Here is a 15,846-nt window from a genome sequence, read left to right on the forward strand (position 1 = left end):
TTGTATGAAATATTTTCATATATACTCATTCATGGTGACTGTATATATAATACAGAAAATATTTGAACATCAAAATGTGTACCGCACAGTTCGGCCGTCTTTCTTTGTTTATCAGAACGCCTTTAAATGCTTATCTAAATGGACTGCGGAAAGTGATCTAAATGTACTCTATCTATTGAAGAAGCCGCACTTAAGTCTTACTTAAGAGACTTTAGAAGTGGATGGCGTATGCAGAACAGTATGTATAAATCTAGATCGTCTCGCAGACATCTTGTCCCCAGGCAATGCACCGTCACGGTATCAAAACCAAAACGGTCTATCGGTAAATGCCTGTCTTTGACTGTTGCTCTTACACAACCGTAGCGGCGCCACGTTTTCTGGGCTTTTTATGTTTGTCTATATCACTCAGAAAATGCGTTGCCAAGTGGGGTATTACCTCAAGTTTCATAGTACAATAAAAAGAAGTACTTCGTATGCGATCTGTGCAACTTTGTGTCTCAAGTATCACTCGTTCTCATTGAAATGTCGAAAATGGCATTTTTTGGTCGAAAAATAAATCGGCTTTATTTTCAGTGAAAACTACGTTGTTGTTTAGGAAAATTCCTCTTTTAACCATAGCCAAAAAAATGGCAACTTATCATTTTCGGTCCCATTGGTAATGCATTACAGGGCATGTAACAAACGTTACCGGTATAAGCGAGGCTCGTACAATCGACGGTGAATAAATCTATGATAATTAAACTCCCATGACCTCTTGCACGCGGACAAGGTAACACAAAACGTTCCTCAAAAAAAAATGGCAAGAGATCGATAAATGTTGCTTATTTTGTTGTCGGAATATTTTTAACCAATGATTGGAATCCGCGGGCATAATAGAAATGACACAAGATAGGAATGTGTGTCACAAAGTCAGCCTACATACTACCACAGGGGCCACAATGTTAGAATTACCCTCACATTCCCAGAAATTCAATATTTGTAAACAAACGGAAGTCGGGCGAACGTCGCCCGAACGTTGCGAACGATAAAAAACTAGGTCTGTGCTCGCCTATTGGTCTTCAATCGTTGGATTGACGCAAGACTATTGACCGATACCCTTGCGAGGTACGCACGATTTGCACGCACGATCTGCGACTCGGTAACGAGCTCTGCGATCTCCGAGATCTCCTGCGACTTGTCGCTTATGTTAAGAACATGTTTCGCTGCACCGCGACCGTCGTAAGATTCCTGAAAATTGCCGACGATCCCTAAAAATCGCAAGATGATCGTGAGAACACCGGACGTCTTACTCACGAAAATGTCATTTAGAGCTCGTAAACTAGTCTTCCGATCGAATCGCGCCTAATGTGAGGCGGGTATTAAGAACATGTTTCGCTGCACCGCGACCATCGTACGACTCCTGAAAATCGCCGGCGATCCCTAAAAATCGCAAGATGATCGCGAGAACACCGTACGTCTTACTCACGAAAATGTCATTTAGAGCTCGTAGACTAGTCTTCCGATCGATTTTCGCCTAATGTGAGGGGGGTATTATAGTCGTAGCTATTCCCCAAAATCAAAGCTGTGATTTTTTTTCTCGGGCGAGGCTGAAAAATTACTCACACAAGTTTCAAGTTCCGGCAAGCCAAGGACGTTGGACAAGCCCAGCACCAACAGCTTTTCAATATTGACTAGGTTCATTTATGCGCACAAATACGATCTCCACGACATTAGAGATCCGTATTGAGAATCGCGTATCAGACACCTCCCGTAAAAAGGTTCGTATTTTATCGATGAAATTCGTTGAACGTTCTGTCAAATCTCTCAAACGCATCGACGCCGCCAGCGAAGACATCTTCAGTGACACGAGTGATTCCAGAAGTCATGCGAAGGAGGTTACTTGAGGACACGCACCTGTCTGTGTTCCACCAGTTGCCGCACGTGGCCCAGGGCAGCTCGGACGTGAAGGAGGCGAAGAAGTAGTGCAGAGCCCAGCCCATCACCATCACGTAGTACATGTTCAGGAAGCTCACAATCACCATGGACGCCATTCCGATTCCTGAAGAACACGATAAACTAATTATTAATCACCAAGCAGATGCCATAAGATAGTATCAAAGCTGGCCAAGAAGTATAGCCGGTCAAAGGGAGTCAGACGGTCGTATACACACTCCTAGGCCGGCTTCACTCCTCTGACAGCTTTTGATACTAATTTATGCTACCGTAGGATCTGCTTGAAGATTACAAGTTATGTCAATTGCAAACTACAAAGGAGCAAAGTATGGTTTTTAACGATCGTTTGATCTATACACAGCGCCAATTGTCCAACAAGATCCATGTTTTGCTCTCCCTTTCATCGAAATACGACAGCGACAGTGTTTAGATTTTATAAAATAACCAACTAAATAGTCGCGGCAACACAAAACATATAAGTTCGAAGCACAAACATGTAACGTTACCAGCTAAAAAGATTTTGGAAAAAAAAATTGCTTAAGAGTCAAGAATAGCTTGGATGTCAGAAATATTAGGCAACGATAAATAAAAAAAGAAATAGTTTCACCCCATGCAAATATTTTCACGAAAATGGAACGCTTAAAGTTTGCTGGCAGTTCATTTCAATAATGTTGTCATTGTGAGAGTACCAATGCATCTTTTGAATAGCCTGAGCATCATCCTCCGTAGTAACCGCTGGCTCACGACTTTCGCTTGCTAACTTAGCAACTGATGATACTCAGGCTATTCAAAAGATGCATTGGTACTCTTTTGAACACATGTAGTTGCAAATACATCGTGGTGTGTGAAAGACGGATTGTTTGAGTTGTGTCCTATTCCTGTAACCTTTATCACTTTAATTTCTGTTGCCAGCGTGTGACGACTTTGTTCAACCGCACTTTTTCTCTACTTCTGTGTAACTAAAACTTTTTGACAAGGACACTGAAGACACACCCTCGCTGTGAATGTAAAAAGTCACCCAAAGTCTAAAACCGTACGTTTACGCCTTGTGCTGTAATCCCATGCCTATCATGTCTAAATGCCGAGGTAGTATGTTTCTTAGCACCTGTCCTTCGATGATCGGATATGTATGCTCGTTCAGCCGCACTTTTTCTCTACTTCTTGTGTAATTTTAACTTTGACAAGGACATTCAAGGACACACACCCGCTGTAATTCTGAAGTCTAAAACCGTACGTTACGCCTTTTGGTGTGATCCCATCCCTATCATGTCTAAATGCCGAGGTAGTATTTTTCTCAGCACTTGTCCTTAGATGAGCGGTTACGTATGCTAGTTCCCTACTGTCGCCATCTGTAACTGTCACCCGTGGCTGTCACCTGCCACCTGTGACGTCATCAATGACGGACAAGGTGTGACGATTCTCCTCCCCTTTGACGCCGAAGGTGAGAATGACGGACCATTTGGAGACGCAAGAATGATCGCTGCTCTATCACGAGCGGTTATCAGACGTCTCCACCTGTTCCCAGCTTCCCTTATCTTGATAGAGAAAACCGCACAGCCTGTAGCTCGCATTGGAATGACAGACAAGCCGCCCAAAGTTCTCCCAGTAGGAGCTAACGCGCGAGCGCGGGTGGGCGTTTGGCTCCTTGGCGAGTCGATGTAATAAATCCGTCTACTCAACGGTGTAAGTACCCTGCGATATCTACAATCCCGCTCCGCTTACGGCAAGTTGTGGCGTCGTCTTTCTTTAAATACGGGGACTTGCATACACGTGAGGTCGTTTAGGTAACTGACGCTACAGGAAAACTTGCTGTACAGTTTTCGACAAGTTAAGTAAATCAAAATTCCATAGAACGTATTGAGTTGGAAAACAATACATATATTGTCAAAAACATTTGCTGTATCACTTTTTTTCTTATCGTTATATTTTGTTTAAGGTTTATTTGTTAAAGAAATTTCAAGCTGAAGTTTCCAGTTAATATTTGACACAGTAATAAATGCTTGATACTTTGTACATCAATCATTCGCGGGCATCATCTTTATAGACTATTGCTGCTGTTGATCACCATCATATCTGCTGTTGATGGTTTCATTGAAACGTTCAAACATTACAGTATTGTAGTCAACAAGATATACATAATTAACTGATGCATGGCAGCTGTAGACATTCTCTCTAGCCTCCTCCATCGGCCTTGCTGTGGACGTTCCATCGAGTTGAACATGTTATCAAGGAACGCTTCGTTCCAACGTTTTCAGAACAAGAATGCCTAGAGTACTTTGTAGTTAGTTAATCCGAATTTGAGTTCCATTTTGGTAACATCTAATTCAATCTATCAGATAGTCAGAGTTTGTGCATGTTCACACTTATGAAATACACTGTAAATACACCCACACAAAATCTAACATGTTTTGATGTTTTGAACCATAATGAACTCCTTCACCGCACATATATCGCGGTCCTACCTGAGAAGAGCGGACAGAGGTTCCAGGCCTTCAGTCCGCCGAGGCTCATGAACTGGCCCAGGGCGATCTCCAGGAAGAACGTGGGAATGCCTGCCCCCAACAGGAAGATGAAGTACGGGATGAGAAAGGCGCCTGTAGAAGATATTCGTGTAGAAAGAAGTGTTAAGGATGTGTTTGCCATATAACGCTACACATGGGCCTTAGATTGTCGTGCGTTCGTCTTACGATCACAAACTGACCTGTTCTACTCAATTCTATTTACTACATTACTGGGCAAAACCCCCTTAACAGGCATCTCGCCCAGGATGCCCTAGTGGGATAGTCGTACATATGTCGTACAAAATTTGGCCCTCTTATTGCCGAAAAAGATTGTCCTATTATATTATGGGCTGTTCTCTGTGCTACCCGGTGGCAATTTGGAACACCTTGCGGCTACCGGGCTATTTTAAGGCGTGGTCGGGTCCCTGTTTTTTTTTTTTTTTTATCAACTTGCAGTTAAGATTAACCCGGGACCCACCGGGGCGACTTTAAAAAACACCGTGACATACCCGTGCATAAAACACACAGAGTACCCCCTTCCGGCAGTCCGACGGATCAAACTTATGGCTTCGGAGCTCGAGGGTCCCAACCCATACGGGCACCGGCGCAAAAGGGATCGTATCATTAAGGGTGTTATGCCAGCCTACTATAAGTCTGACATATTTCTATTAGCATTTCACACCGTGACAGGAAGCTTGTGATTCATTACAACCTGTCGCACAGGCAGATAAAGACGATCTGTATTCGATCTGTGTTCGCAACGAATCGCTCCGATTACGGATAAGAAAGTCGCAGGAAATATGGCATTTTATTGAGTAACAATTGAGTCGTTCTTCCATGCCGACGATACATGAAAAGCCTTGTTGGCACATTTGATATAGCGTATCAATTAACGCTGAGGTACATTAGAAATCAGTGTAACGTTGGGGGTGAAAGCTAGGGTATATTGTGTGGTAAATGTTTGAAAAAGCCTGGTTCTTTCTACCTCGCAGTGAGGGAGGTTATCCCACTCATCAATAGTTCTGCATGTTACAAATGTAGAGCAATAAACAATATAGTTTTCGCCAAAAAGTTGTGATTGTTGTCTGAAACGTCCGACCGTTTCTAAAATCACATCCTGTTGCTTGAGTAACTGCTTTTTGGTGCATCTTATTACCTGGATGTCCAACCTTCGTCGAAATTATAGTTTGTTGCACGCAGATATTTCTCAGTTTCTGTCACCAATAAGGTCTGTGCAGAGTCTATACTCAAATGCGTTGTTATGGAGTAACTGACTAATGCAAACAAACTATAGACAGCGCCGAGATGTTGTCTGGGCTTGTCACCTGCCCATTTGGAACGCACATACAACCATTGTTAAAAACCTATTCATAGTCTGGTGTATTCTTAAGAAGAAAAGTCAAAGGCAGGAATACTGAAGGGCATTGGAATTAACCGTTTCGAACGTTTCTCATACATCACCTTCGTCTTTAACCAACCAAGATGGCGGACGTGAAAAAAAATGTCACAGTCAGGTGATTGCAAGAAACCATAGCGAGGTAAAAGAAGGCAGATGAGTACTTACATATGAGGAGAGATACATAATGATTCTAGAAAACTTTGTTCGACGGGCGAAACGAAACTTTTTATATCAGTTTGCAAACTCACTATTTCTTGTAGACGTTTAGCTCTTGGGAAATAAAGACATTGTAAGAAGAAACTGCGTTGATGCTGTAACAAGCCTAATGGTTGTTGATAGCCATCATAAACTGCGCTTCGAAAACCAGTAACGCAGCTCAATGCGACGGCACGATAACGCCAGAACGTCTCAGAAGAGTTCCATCACATTTTCACAGTCGTGCATATTGCCGACAATCGCTGCAAATGCTTGCCGAGGGCAACCCGGGTGCCGACCAAGGGTATATAACTACTATAGTGTCTGAAAGTTAGCAATATGCCAATAGACGATAAGAGCATATCACAAGGTGGCCCGCGCACACCCCGAAGCTGTAGTAGACATTGTTGATGAAAAGGCAATGTAGAGAGGAACATTACAGAATAGTTACATGCAAGCGTAGAGAAAACCATGACTAACAAATTTGGAAGCAAATTTACAGTAATCAACAAAACGGGTTCGTATTTAATGGCGTAAATATGACGAGGGACTCTGAGTACAAATATTTCGGTGGTAAGCCCTCACTGCCGGATTTTTAAGATTCGGCACAGCTTTATTCAGCAGATCAAATATGAAACAGTGACCTATCTGCGAAAGTTGCAGTCTCCAGGTTAATGTTTGTCTGTTTTGTTGTTTGTTTGATTCTTGTTTGTTAGTATATACCATTGGTATAGTGAATGGTACAAGAGTCACCCGGGCAGGGAACAGGGAACTAGCTACGCCGGCAAACTCTCCCTGCTTGACAAGTGCCCGGTGTGCTTATCTTAAAGTCCTCGGGAAAACCTGACTCGGCTGCCGAACAAATTCTCTGCCGACCCTGGCTAAAAGTCTTGTTTTCCAGGGTAGGAGGTATTTCACAGTAACAGAAGTTGTAGTAAAGTTGGCGACGCCGTACCCTGGGAGCCAGTCGGGATCGGGCAGCTAGGACAGTGTATTCGGTGGCCCAAGAAAGTCAGGCCCGCCGATCTCCTATTAGCACCCGGGGAGCTTAAACTCCCCGGAGCACTAATGTGAGATCTGCTGGCTGACTGCCTTGGGTCCCCGAACAAAACTCGCTAGCTCCCCGGTCCTGTCTGGCTCCCAGGATAGCGATGCCACTGCAGCCGAGCGATTTGTACGCTCTCTACAGACTCTCTTCAAGCACAGGTCGAATGGAGAAGGCCGGTTTTTTTTACCTCCTGCTGATTGGCAGCCGTTTTCTGTCCAAAGAAGGGATCCCCCCCCCACCCCCTTCTACCTCTGTTTGGAGAGTACTGGTTCTCGATCCCAAAATGTGTGCGTTCCGGTGACCCCATTGCCCTACGAGAAGCTGTACCGCCTTTGAAACGCGTTTGGAGAGCGAAGGGTGGCGACCTGAGGAGTGTGTTAGAGTCATTACGTATTCCTCACACACTGTCGATGATACCAGCAGGAAAACCAGCTATTTGTTCATCACATTCAACAGGAGCATGATCTTGCCACCGAAACGATGAAGGGCGAATCATACAATATATCTATTTTAAAACAAATGAATGTTACGCGTTTAGAATTGACAGTACCTCAACATCAGTATGCATGCAAGTACAATAAATGATTTCTGACTATGATTTATCATATGCGGAGATGCTTAAATAGTATTTCCTAAGAAAATCCTATTATCACCTCAGGAGATTTGTCAGAAGACGGCTGTGGATGCTAATCTGGAAGGGCGTTCTAATCTCTAAGCAGATGTAATGAGATGTTTTCTGACCAGGAACTGTCACAGAAGCCAGGCAGTCAAAAAAAAGTACGATCTTCCACCCCTACATCTGATAGAAGATGTACGTATGTCTCATGTTTCTCTTCTACATGCTATTGTTTTAACTACGCCCCAAAAATGGAAAATTGTCAAGTGATAATGGCGAAAGTTAAAACATTCTGTAATCTCTGTCAAGAAGCTATATAATGATAATAACGTTAACGCCTGGTCCTTTGATATATCCACCTCATAAAACCACCCCATTCGCTTCGCTCACTCGTTGGTTTCATTCGTTGGTTCGATCTGTAGCAAAGGACCAGGCGTTTCGACACCATATACGCCTCATTACCTAATTGTTGAGTTTGACTTCTTCTTTGGTTCAAAGGGTATAGAACTGTCCCGCATACTGCATAACGAGTGCATTTGTGATTTTAAGTAGAAACATTTATAGTCACAGTAAAATTTGTAACAGCACAGGCTCCAGGGACTCTAGCGGTCTCTTGTTTACGAGAAGGCAGAGGGCGTAGGAAGCTGACGGGTGTTGATGGATGATGCTCACTGCTTGCTCTACGGGGAGATGACATGAACAGCGGGGATAGACGAGGATCGGAACATCAATCATGGCACTGCCACGCCCTGAATACCTACTCAAGTAGAACAGAGTTTTCCGTCAGGTAGGAATTAACCCTTATTTGTACCATACTGCTTTACTGGCTGTGCACCTTACAGGCATTCTGGAAAAGTTAAACCGCAATTTTCTACACAAAGATCTGGTGTTAGAAAAGATCTGCTTCGCCCTCGGGGAGACTAGAAACCCCTTGGTGGGGGGCCTGGTGATATACACAGAAAACGAGCCCAAGGCCATGGGGTAACTAACTTAGCCCATGGCATACTTCCCCGAAGCTTTTCTAGTTCATCAGCTTTACAAAATGTTACTTTATTTTGTCCTAAAAGTCCACAATCTTTCTTGTTATTGCTTGAAAAGCTGTGACAGACAGTCTCAGGCTGTAACAACACACGGTCATTAATCTTGGGTACCTTCCCGGCCAAGGTACCCAGAGAGACAGAAAGTCTGGTGATATTCCTTTGGGCAATTAGAAGTGAAGAGTGGGATTGGTCAGTTATCACATGACACAATTCTAGTCCCAGAAGATGGGCTCAAAGGTAAGCTAGGGTTGGTCAGTACAGGTCACATGCGTATAGCACCCACACTTTTCAGGCTGATATCACCACAGTTTTCTTGATATCACCACAGTTTTTTTCCTCATTTGCATGAAATAGCAGCACACTTTTTTTCGTAGCACCATACTATGTGGATATATCAACAGAAAATGGGGGCTCCTCATTGGCTGAGGGGAAGTAGCCATGGGCTAAGTAGTAGTACGGTCGACCTCGCAATTCTGACCTGCACATCTGGACTTCCCTACAAGATCCTGGAGCTGTGGCGTGTCCGTACTCCTGACAAGCGGTATTTCATACATCGCATCTTGCCTGACTCCACATGTGAAAGTGACTTGCTAACTGCTTTGTTAGGTCCAGGTCATGCTGGGGTCACTGACCTCTGCCTCAAAAAATGCCGCAAGGGGTCAGCAAGAGGACAAAACCACTGCCAGTAGATGATCGGAAAGATGGTCTGAGCAAGGAGGTCCATTTTGGGCAAGGAGGTTTTAAAAAGTCGTTGAGAGAAAGAAAGAGATCTCTATTCCAACATGTATGAGGGTCTGTAATGAACGGTGGGGGACAAATGTCTGCAAACTTTTGTAAACGCTAAGAAAGACAGAAGTCCTTTTTGAAACCTCCTTGATCTGAGATACTCTTTCAAGCAGAGGGTCGACTCTGGCTATGTTTTGATGTACAGTATTTTAAGCGTTTCCTGTCGGGCTTTCTACTTTGTACAACTATTTTTATGTCCGCTAGTTGAATATAACGTTACAGAAAATTGTACAAAATAGAATGCCTGACAAAAAAGGCCTAAAATACGTCAAAACCAGTCAAATCCAAACCTCTGCTTGGAGAGTAGGTCAGAGAAACATTTTGGGGGGAACGATCTGAATGTCTGCCTTGCTAGATTTAGTCCCTTCTCCACAACTGCAAACTTGACACATGTAGTTACCCTTTCAGTTGTCCTGAGCAACGCGACAGTCACAAAACCGAGATGAAGTCAACCATTTCAAGCTCGATTCAAATAGTGGCTGAAAGTTTTGAAACATAACAACGGTCTCGACTATTGTAAATATGCGGAGTTTTACAAACGTAAATCTCCAAAACTGTGGACAATGCTGTTCCCTGTTTCAATGCCTACGACTTACGAGGCTGGACTTGGCCGGCATACTAAATATGTATAAACAGAACAGACAGAATGAGACCACAAGGCATGTTGTCGACTTCTGCTCCAAACTTGAAAGAGACAAGAAAAGTCAACAACTGTTCCATTCAACATGTTTACGCTAGCTCAAGCGATGCGGCAAAGATAGCAGCTGTGTAAGAAATTGTGCGAAACGATCAAATCAAATAACAGCACTCTCCTCGCCAACGAAGCTCAAGTTTGACACACATGCTTGTGCAACCTTAGACAGATAAAAAGGTCAAAATGTCGCAGAGAGAAAGAAAGAGGTCTCTATTGCAATATTTATGAGGGTCTGTAATGAACAGTGGGGGGCAAATGTCTGCAAACTTTTGGAAACGCTGACTGATCGGTAGATGAAAGCCTCTGAACACTAATCTCCAAGCAGATCCTACGGTAGCATAAGATATCAAAAGCTGACAGAGGAGTGAAGCCGGCCTAGGGATGTATTTCGCCCCGGTTGCGAAACACATTCCAGGAGTCCTTGTTCGGCTTCACTCCTCTGCCAGCTTTTGATACTATCTTATGCTACCGTAGAATCTGCTTGGAGATTACTGAATCAAAGCTGTCTCTTGCGCACCAGTAAAGGGCGGCAAATTATTGCCTCTTCAAATTGTACTTGTGACGTATGAATTGGTACGATCTATTGGCTTTCACTTCTTTCACCAATGAGGTTTCTTTAACAGAATGTAAAGCAATGCTCAGGCTTGCCAAGTATAGGTTATACATATTAGCCTGTGGTTTCAATCTTCCCCAGGTACTTACCTTTTACCGTAATTCCTCACAAATAGCCGGCATTGTTTTTGCACATTTGCCCACCTTAGCTACGCCCCATGGGGCGTGGATAAGCTCCGTGGGTATGTATGTACAATGCATCTTCTTTCCGCTTGCTTGTTTGGACAGCAAGCAAAAAGACCGAGCAAGCGGTTAGTACGGAGGATGGTATCCAGGCTAGGGCAGCTGTCAGGGCTTTTTACTACTACAAGTACAAGTATCCTTCTCAAAACTTGGTCAGTTTTAGTTGTTTGATGAATAAGTAAAGAAAATGTAAAAAAAATCTCGATATAAAAGGGGGTATATGACTAACCAATATAATTTCATAACTCATATATCTCCTTAAATCATTTGTGACATCATTACTTTAGCACTGTGTTTGAGATATTCTTGAAGTGCTTCAGTAGCTCGTCGTAGATGCGCGCACCCTTATCTTAACACCTGTATCAGATGACCTGTATATGATATGATATCTGCAACATGTGGCTTTCCGTTCATCAGATTTGGCGCCGCTGTGCGCTCACTACATACAGATGACAGTTGACATTTCAAGAATCCCCAAAAGATCTACAAATAAATCTCGTAAACATTGAGTTAGCACATAGCTATCACCGTATGCATAAACAACAGGCACAAATGATTCTCAGTGGGTTTGTTTATAGTTATACATAGATGTCACCAATAGATAGCTTTCAGAAGCACTGTGTTTGTACATGATATCAAGGAGGTTGAAAAAGGATATCTAGCAAAGATTCACTTCCAGCCGTGGCTCTGTCCAGTAAATCTTTAGCTAGCCATGCATCAAATGTTAGCTTTACCTGTTTTTATTGTAAAAACTACCTTATTTTATTACTTGTATATACATGTTCATTTTGTATTGAGTATGCATATGTCTGTGGCCACGATACCAGCCTCGCTGCCCAGTGCCCACAGTGTATTATTTTGTTACAACCTGAATAAAGATCGCCGTGAGAAAGAAGAGATCCCGTACTTACCGCCACCATTTTTGTAACAGAGGTACGGGAAGCGCCAGACGTTCCCCAGTCCCACGGAGAAGCCGACGAGCGCGAGAATGAAGTCGAGCTTGCCGATCCAGGTTTCTCTCTCCGGTAGATCGTCCTCTACTGGCGGTGCGGCCACGCGGTTCAGCTCGGCTTCATCGGCCTTGGACGCCGTCTTGGTGGCGGGGCCGTCCATGGTGACACCGCCGGGCGATCTGTGAAGGAGAAGGAGAACGGAACAATTGAAGGAGCGCGGCAAGCGTCGTTCTCACTCTGTTCGAGCTATTCAAATAAAGAAGAAGAAAACAAGCGACTCCTTGCAGTTTTCGCGCGTGTCACGTGACAGCGGGTCGCAAGAATATCTGGATACAAATTAGGCCATGTCGTTTTGATTATATGGATGACATCCACGCGCGCATTAATTTTTGGCCGCTTCCTAAATTAAAAATCCTACAAAGCAGCTTCAAAATAAGCAAATATATGCAATGAATGGACAAAAAAAAACCCATTGAATATCGGAAAACGTATACCATTGTCATAGAACATTACAAGGTCAAAGAAGGTGTGAAAGAACAAAAATGAAGAATCAATTGTTCGGTATACTTGATATTCTGTATGTTGTCATTTGTTCAACCTTCCTGACCATTTTAATTTCATAATGAAGTTCATAATGAAGGCATTTTTTTGTCAAACCTTTTTATTTTTGTATGCTCGCATCAGTTTTTGGATTCCCCGGAGGATGTCATCAGTATAATCAAATAACCATGGCCTAAGGTGCAGCTATACAGGCTCGCGTAAATCATCTTCAGACTGCACAGTGGGGCGCAAAGGGAGTCGAGGCGACCGTAAGGCGACCGTATCGCACACAGAGATATACCGACTTACCAAGGTGATGGTACATTGTGGGATTTGCGGACCAGACTAACACGACGATTTTGAAATATATTATAATGTAGATTAAAGTTATTAGGATCGTAGTTGTGTAATTAGGATTGTAGTACTTAGTGTAAAGTATTTAATTACTTTGTATTGATCAATTGATTTATTTATTTTTTTTCCGCAACAAATACCATCATCTGCTAGAGACGTTGCCAGGAAGGAAATGTACTATTTGTTTGTTTGTTTGTATTGTATACCGGTAAACCACCTCATAAATCTGGTGTATGATTTGCAGACAGTAGGTACACAATGTTTTTAGTAATGAGGCAACTCCTTAAACACGGGAACCCCGTTTTACGTCCATTCCGAAAGATGCGTAACACATCAGATTTGAATTGAAGAGTACAAGCTGCATACCCGGACAGATCCATTTGATCCACTCAGACCGGGAAGGTCCCCGAAAGTGTGGCGGATTCTTTCACGTGAATTGTGGCTCTCCCCAACCACTTTGTGCTTCTATCAAACTTCGTTCTATAAGCCACAAGCGTATATAAAATGAAGACTACGTCATAGTCGGTCCAGGAAGTTATCAAATACTGATTTCGGACCTTACTAAATTTCTAAGCATACTATTTTCGTGACTTAAGACTTCGTCAACAACCACAGTCAATTCGTCTAAGTGGAAACCTCAGCATCAGTGTTGGCTGTAGACTACACATCGCTAAGTCTTTACCTGAGAGTTTAGTTGTCGTGCCTTCCTCCTTGGGACACAGAGGTCAAAAGAGACCATGTGCTGTGTTATAATGTAGAGTTATTTCAGCTGTATATTCAGGTGTTACCCATTTGAGATCATTTGAGTACTTCTTCTTCTTCGTTATTACGTGCTTAACCTCATTACAGGGGTGGTCTGAGGAATTGTTTTAATTCAAAGGTACGTATTGTAGGAATTTGGCGCGCTATAAATATTTTGTATTTCAAAACCTCCATTTAGTTTGAAATTTGTTGCGTTACATGTTTCCACATTTCCACCATTGTTATACAACCAATTTAGCAAGTCACGAGAAGTCCCCTAAGCTTTGGTAGCCTGCCAAAAAGTTCTCATTCTGACAAACATGGCTGACATGTCGTGGGACTGGTTTATTTGTAAAAACATTTCCACGACAAAACAAAGTCGTTTTCATACGCCGTGAATGTCACTCTTTAGTGTCACTGTAGTGTCATCTTATGTTGTATGACAATGTGACTTGATGACAAGATTCTACAATATATACTTTTTTCTGATTAGGTGTTGTAAAGACAGACGGACACTTACAAAGACATACATGTGTGATACGTATTTAGATAGTAGATACGGTTAGATCAGTGATAGTTGATCACGCCAGCACTGCCAATTCGTAGCACCCTTTCCGAGTGGTTTCTGACTGGTGGTTGGTAGATGTACTGGGTTTTCCCAGGGGTTTCCATTAACGTTACAGAATGTGACTACAGTGCAGTAATGTAAGGATGGCGCAACCACGAACTCAAAACTAATGCGAACACTTCATCATTGTCCCTCTATCGCGACATTAAATCCCCGCGAACATTAACTACACTACTCGTCCGGGGCCCCCTTTTCCAATTGTGACCGAAACTGGATTGATTTGATAAAAGAAGGGTAGCCTCCTTCATAGCGGGTTGAATTTAAGTCGGACTTAAAATGAACCCGGGACCCGGTACCAAATAGACGCCGTGACCTACCCGTGGAGAACATCGAGGGCTATCCCCGCTATCCAGCAGTCTATCGCCTAGTCTCCAAGCAGACCCGACGGTGCCTTAGAAATAGTATCAAAGCTGGCAAGGGGCTTAGTATACTCCGGTGTCCGTTTGACTCCCTTTGGCTGGCTATCTCCCTTTTGCCGCCTATACTCATTTGCCAGCTTTGATACTATCTATAAGGCACCATAGGGTGACCCGGTCTGCTTGGAGGCTATCTACCGCCTTGTACCGGGACACATTTTGTGGCTACGGAGCCCGGCCGGGACCACTTCCCTGACGGGCACCGGTGCAATTGGGACCTAAGCCTTATAGAGCCTGGTTTAGGCTTAGGTCACAATTGGAAAAAGGGGCCCTGCCGGGCAGTTCACGGGCTGTTTTTTGGCACTTTCGGGCGTGACCCCTGCGTTGCCCTGTGGGACACCTCGCGGCTGCCGGGGTATTTTGAGGCCCGGCCGGGACCCTGAGTCTGATTTAAGTCTGACTTAAAATGAACCAGGGACCCGCTCGTACAACCACCCCGCGTCCTAATCGTGACAACACCGAGAGGGACCCTTCCGGTTGCCGGCAGTCTGTCGGAATAAATTCGTTACGTCAAAGACCAGGTTTACAGAATAAAAGTGTGTAATTCGTAACACCGGGTCAAATATGTGACGTCACAGATAACGTGAAAGGACAAAAGCCGTGAACTTACACGTATCGCAGTGCAGTTCTTACGCGTATTACAATGGAGTTAAGTGCATAGCGCTATACCAAGGGGAAGGAGAAGACAAGGGGAAACAGCCCTTAGCCCACTAGGCAGGCGGAAGAATTCAGCAACAGACACTTCTGCAGACAAGGGCAACAGAGGGGGATAGGACAACACACCACACAACAGACCACATAATAGGCTGCATCACTGAGAAGCAGGACGAACAGATAGCCTCCTTCATAGAAAGCTACTATGCTTTTTACGATATTACAACCCCAGACTACAGAAAGAAGCTGAAGAAAGATGTTTGGCTGAAGAAGGACGTTTCCTCTAGCTCTGCAATTGGCCGACGGAACGCCAAACTTTCAGTCATTCGGACGGAATCGGACCCAAAAGCCATTTTTTTTCGTTTTACAAATATAAAAATATAGGCCTCAACAGTTTGGCAAGTCATCCGCCGACATTGAAAATTCCAATAACATATTCATTTAGTTTAGAAGCGTAACAGTGCCGCACGTCAGTGCGAGTGCGAGGAAAAGTTGTAAAATAACCGTGCCGCATGCGCAGTGAACGGACCCCGGCGTACCGCACCAGTACTCCA

The 15,846-nt window shown here is 43.7% G+C and overlaps 1 protein-coding gene across 4 annotated transcripts in view; it reads right to left on the reverse strand.

The window, feature by feature from the left end:
* The window catches only part of LOC118411039 (sodium- and chloride-dependent GABA transporter 2-like), a 36,927-nt gene that overhangs the window by 10,714 nt on the left and 10,367 nt on the right, over window positions 1–15,846 (reverse strand). For 3 of the 4 annotated variants that reach the window (XM_035813045.1, XM_035813044.1, XM_035813046.1), the window contains exons 2-4: window positions 11,918–12,138; window positions 4,395–4,526; window positions 1,894–2,038 (exon numbers count right to left, since the gene is read on the reverse strand). In XM_035813045.1, the coding sequence (XP_035668938.1) occupies window positions 1,894–2,038; window positions 4,395–4,526; window positions 11,918–12,138 (498 nt within the window). Of the gene's footprint in view, window positions 1–1,893; window positions 2,039–4,394; window positions 4,527–11,917; window positions 12,139–13,535; window positions 13,584–15,846 lie in introns of those variants that run through there. The other variant, XM_035813047.1, reaches the window with a different exon arrangement.

This window comes from Branchiostoma floridae, chromosome 3 (genome assembly GCF_000003815.2).
Source record: "Branchiostoma floridae strain S238N-H82 chromosome 3, Bfl_VNyyK, whole genome shotgun sequence".
NCBI classification, from domain to species: domain Eukaryota; kingdom Metazoa; phylum Chordata; class Leptocardii; order Amphioxiformes; family Branchiostomatidae; genus Branchiostoma; species Branchiostoma floridae.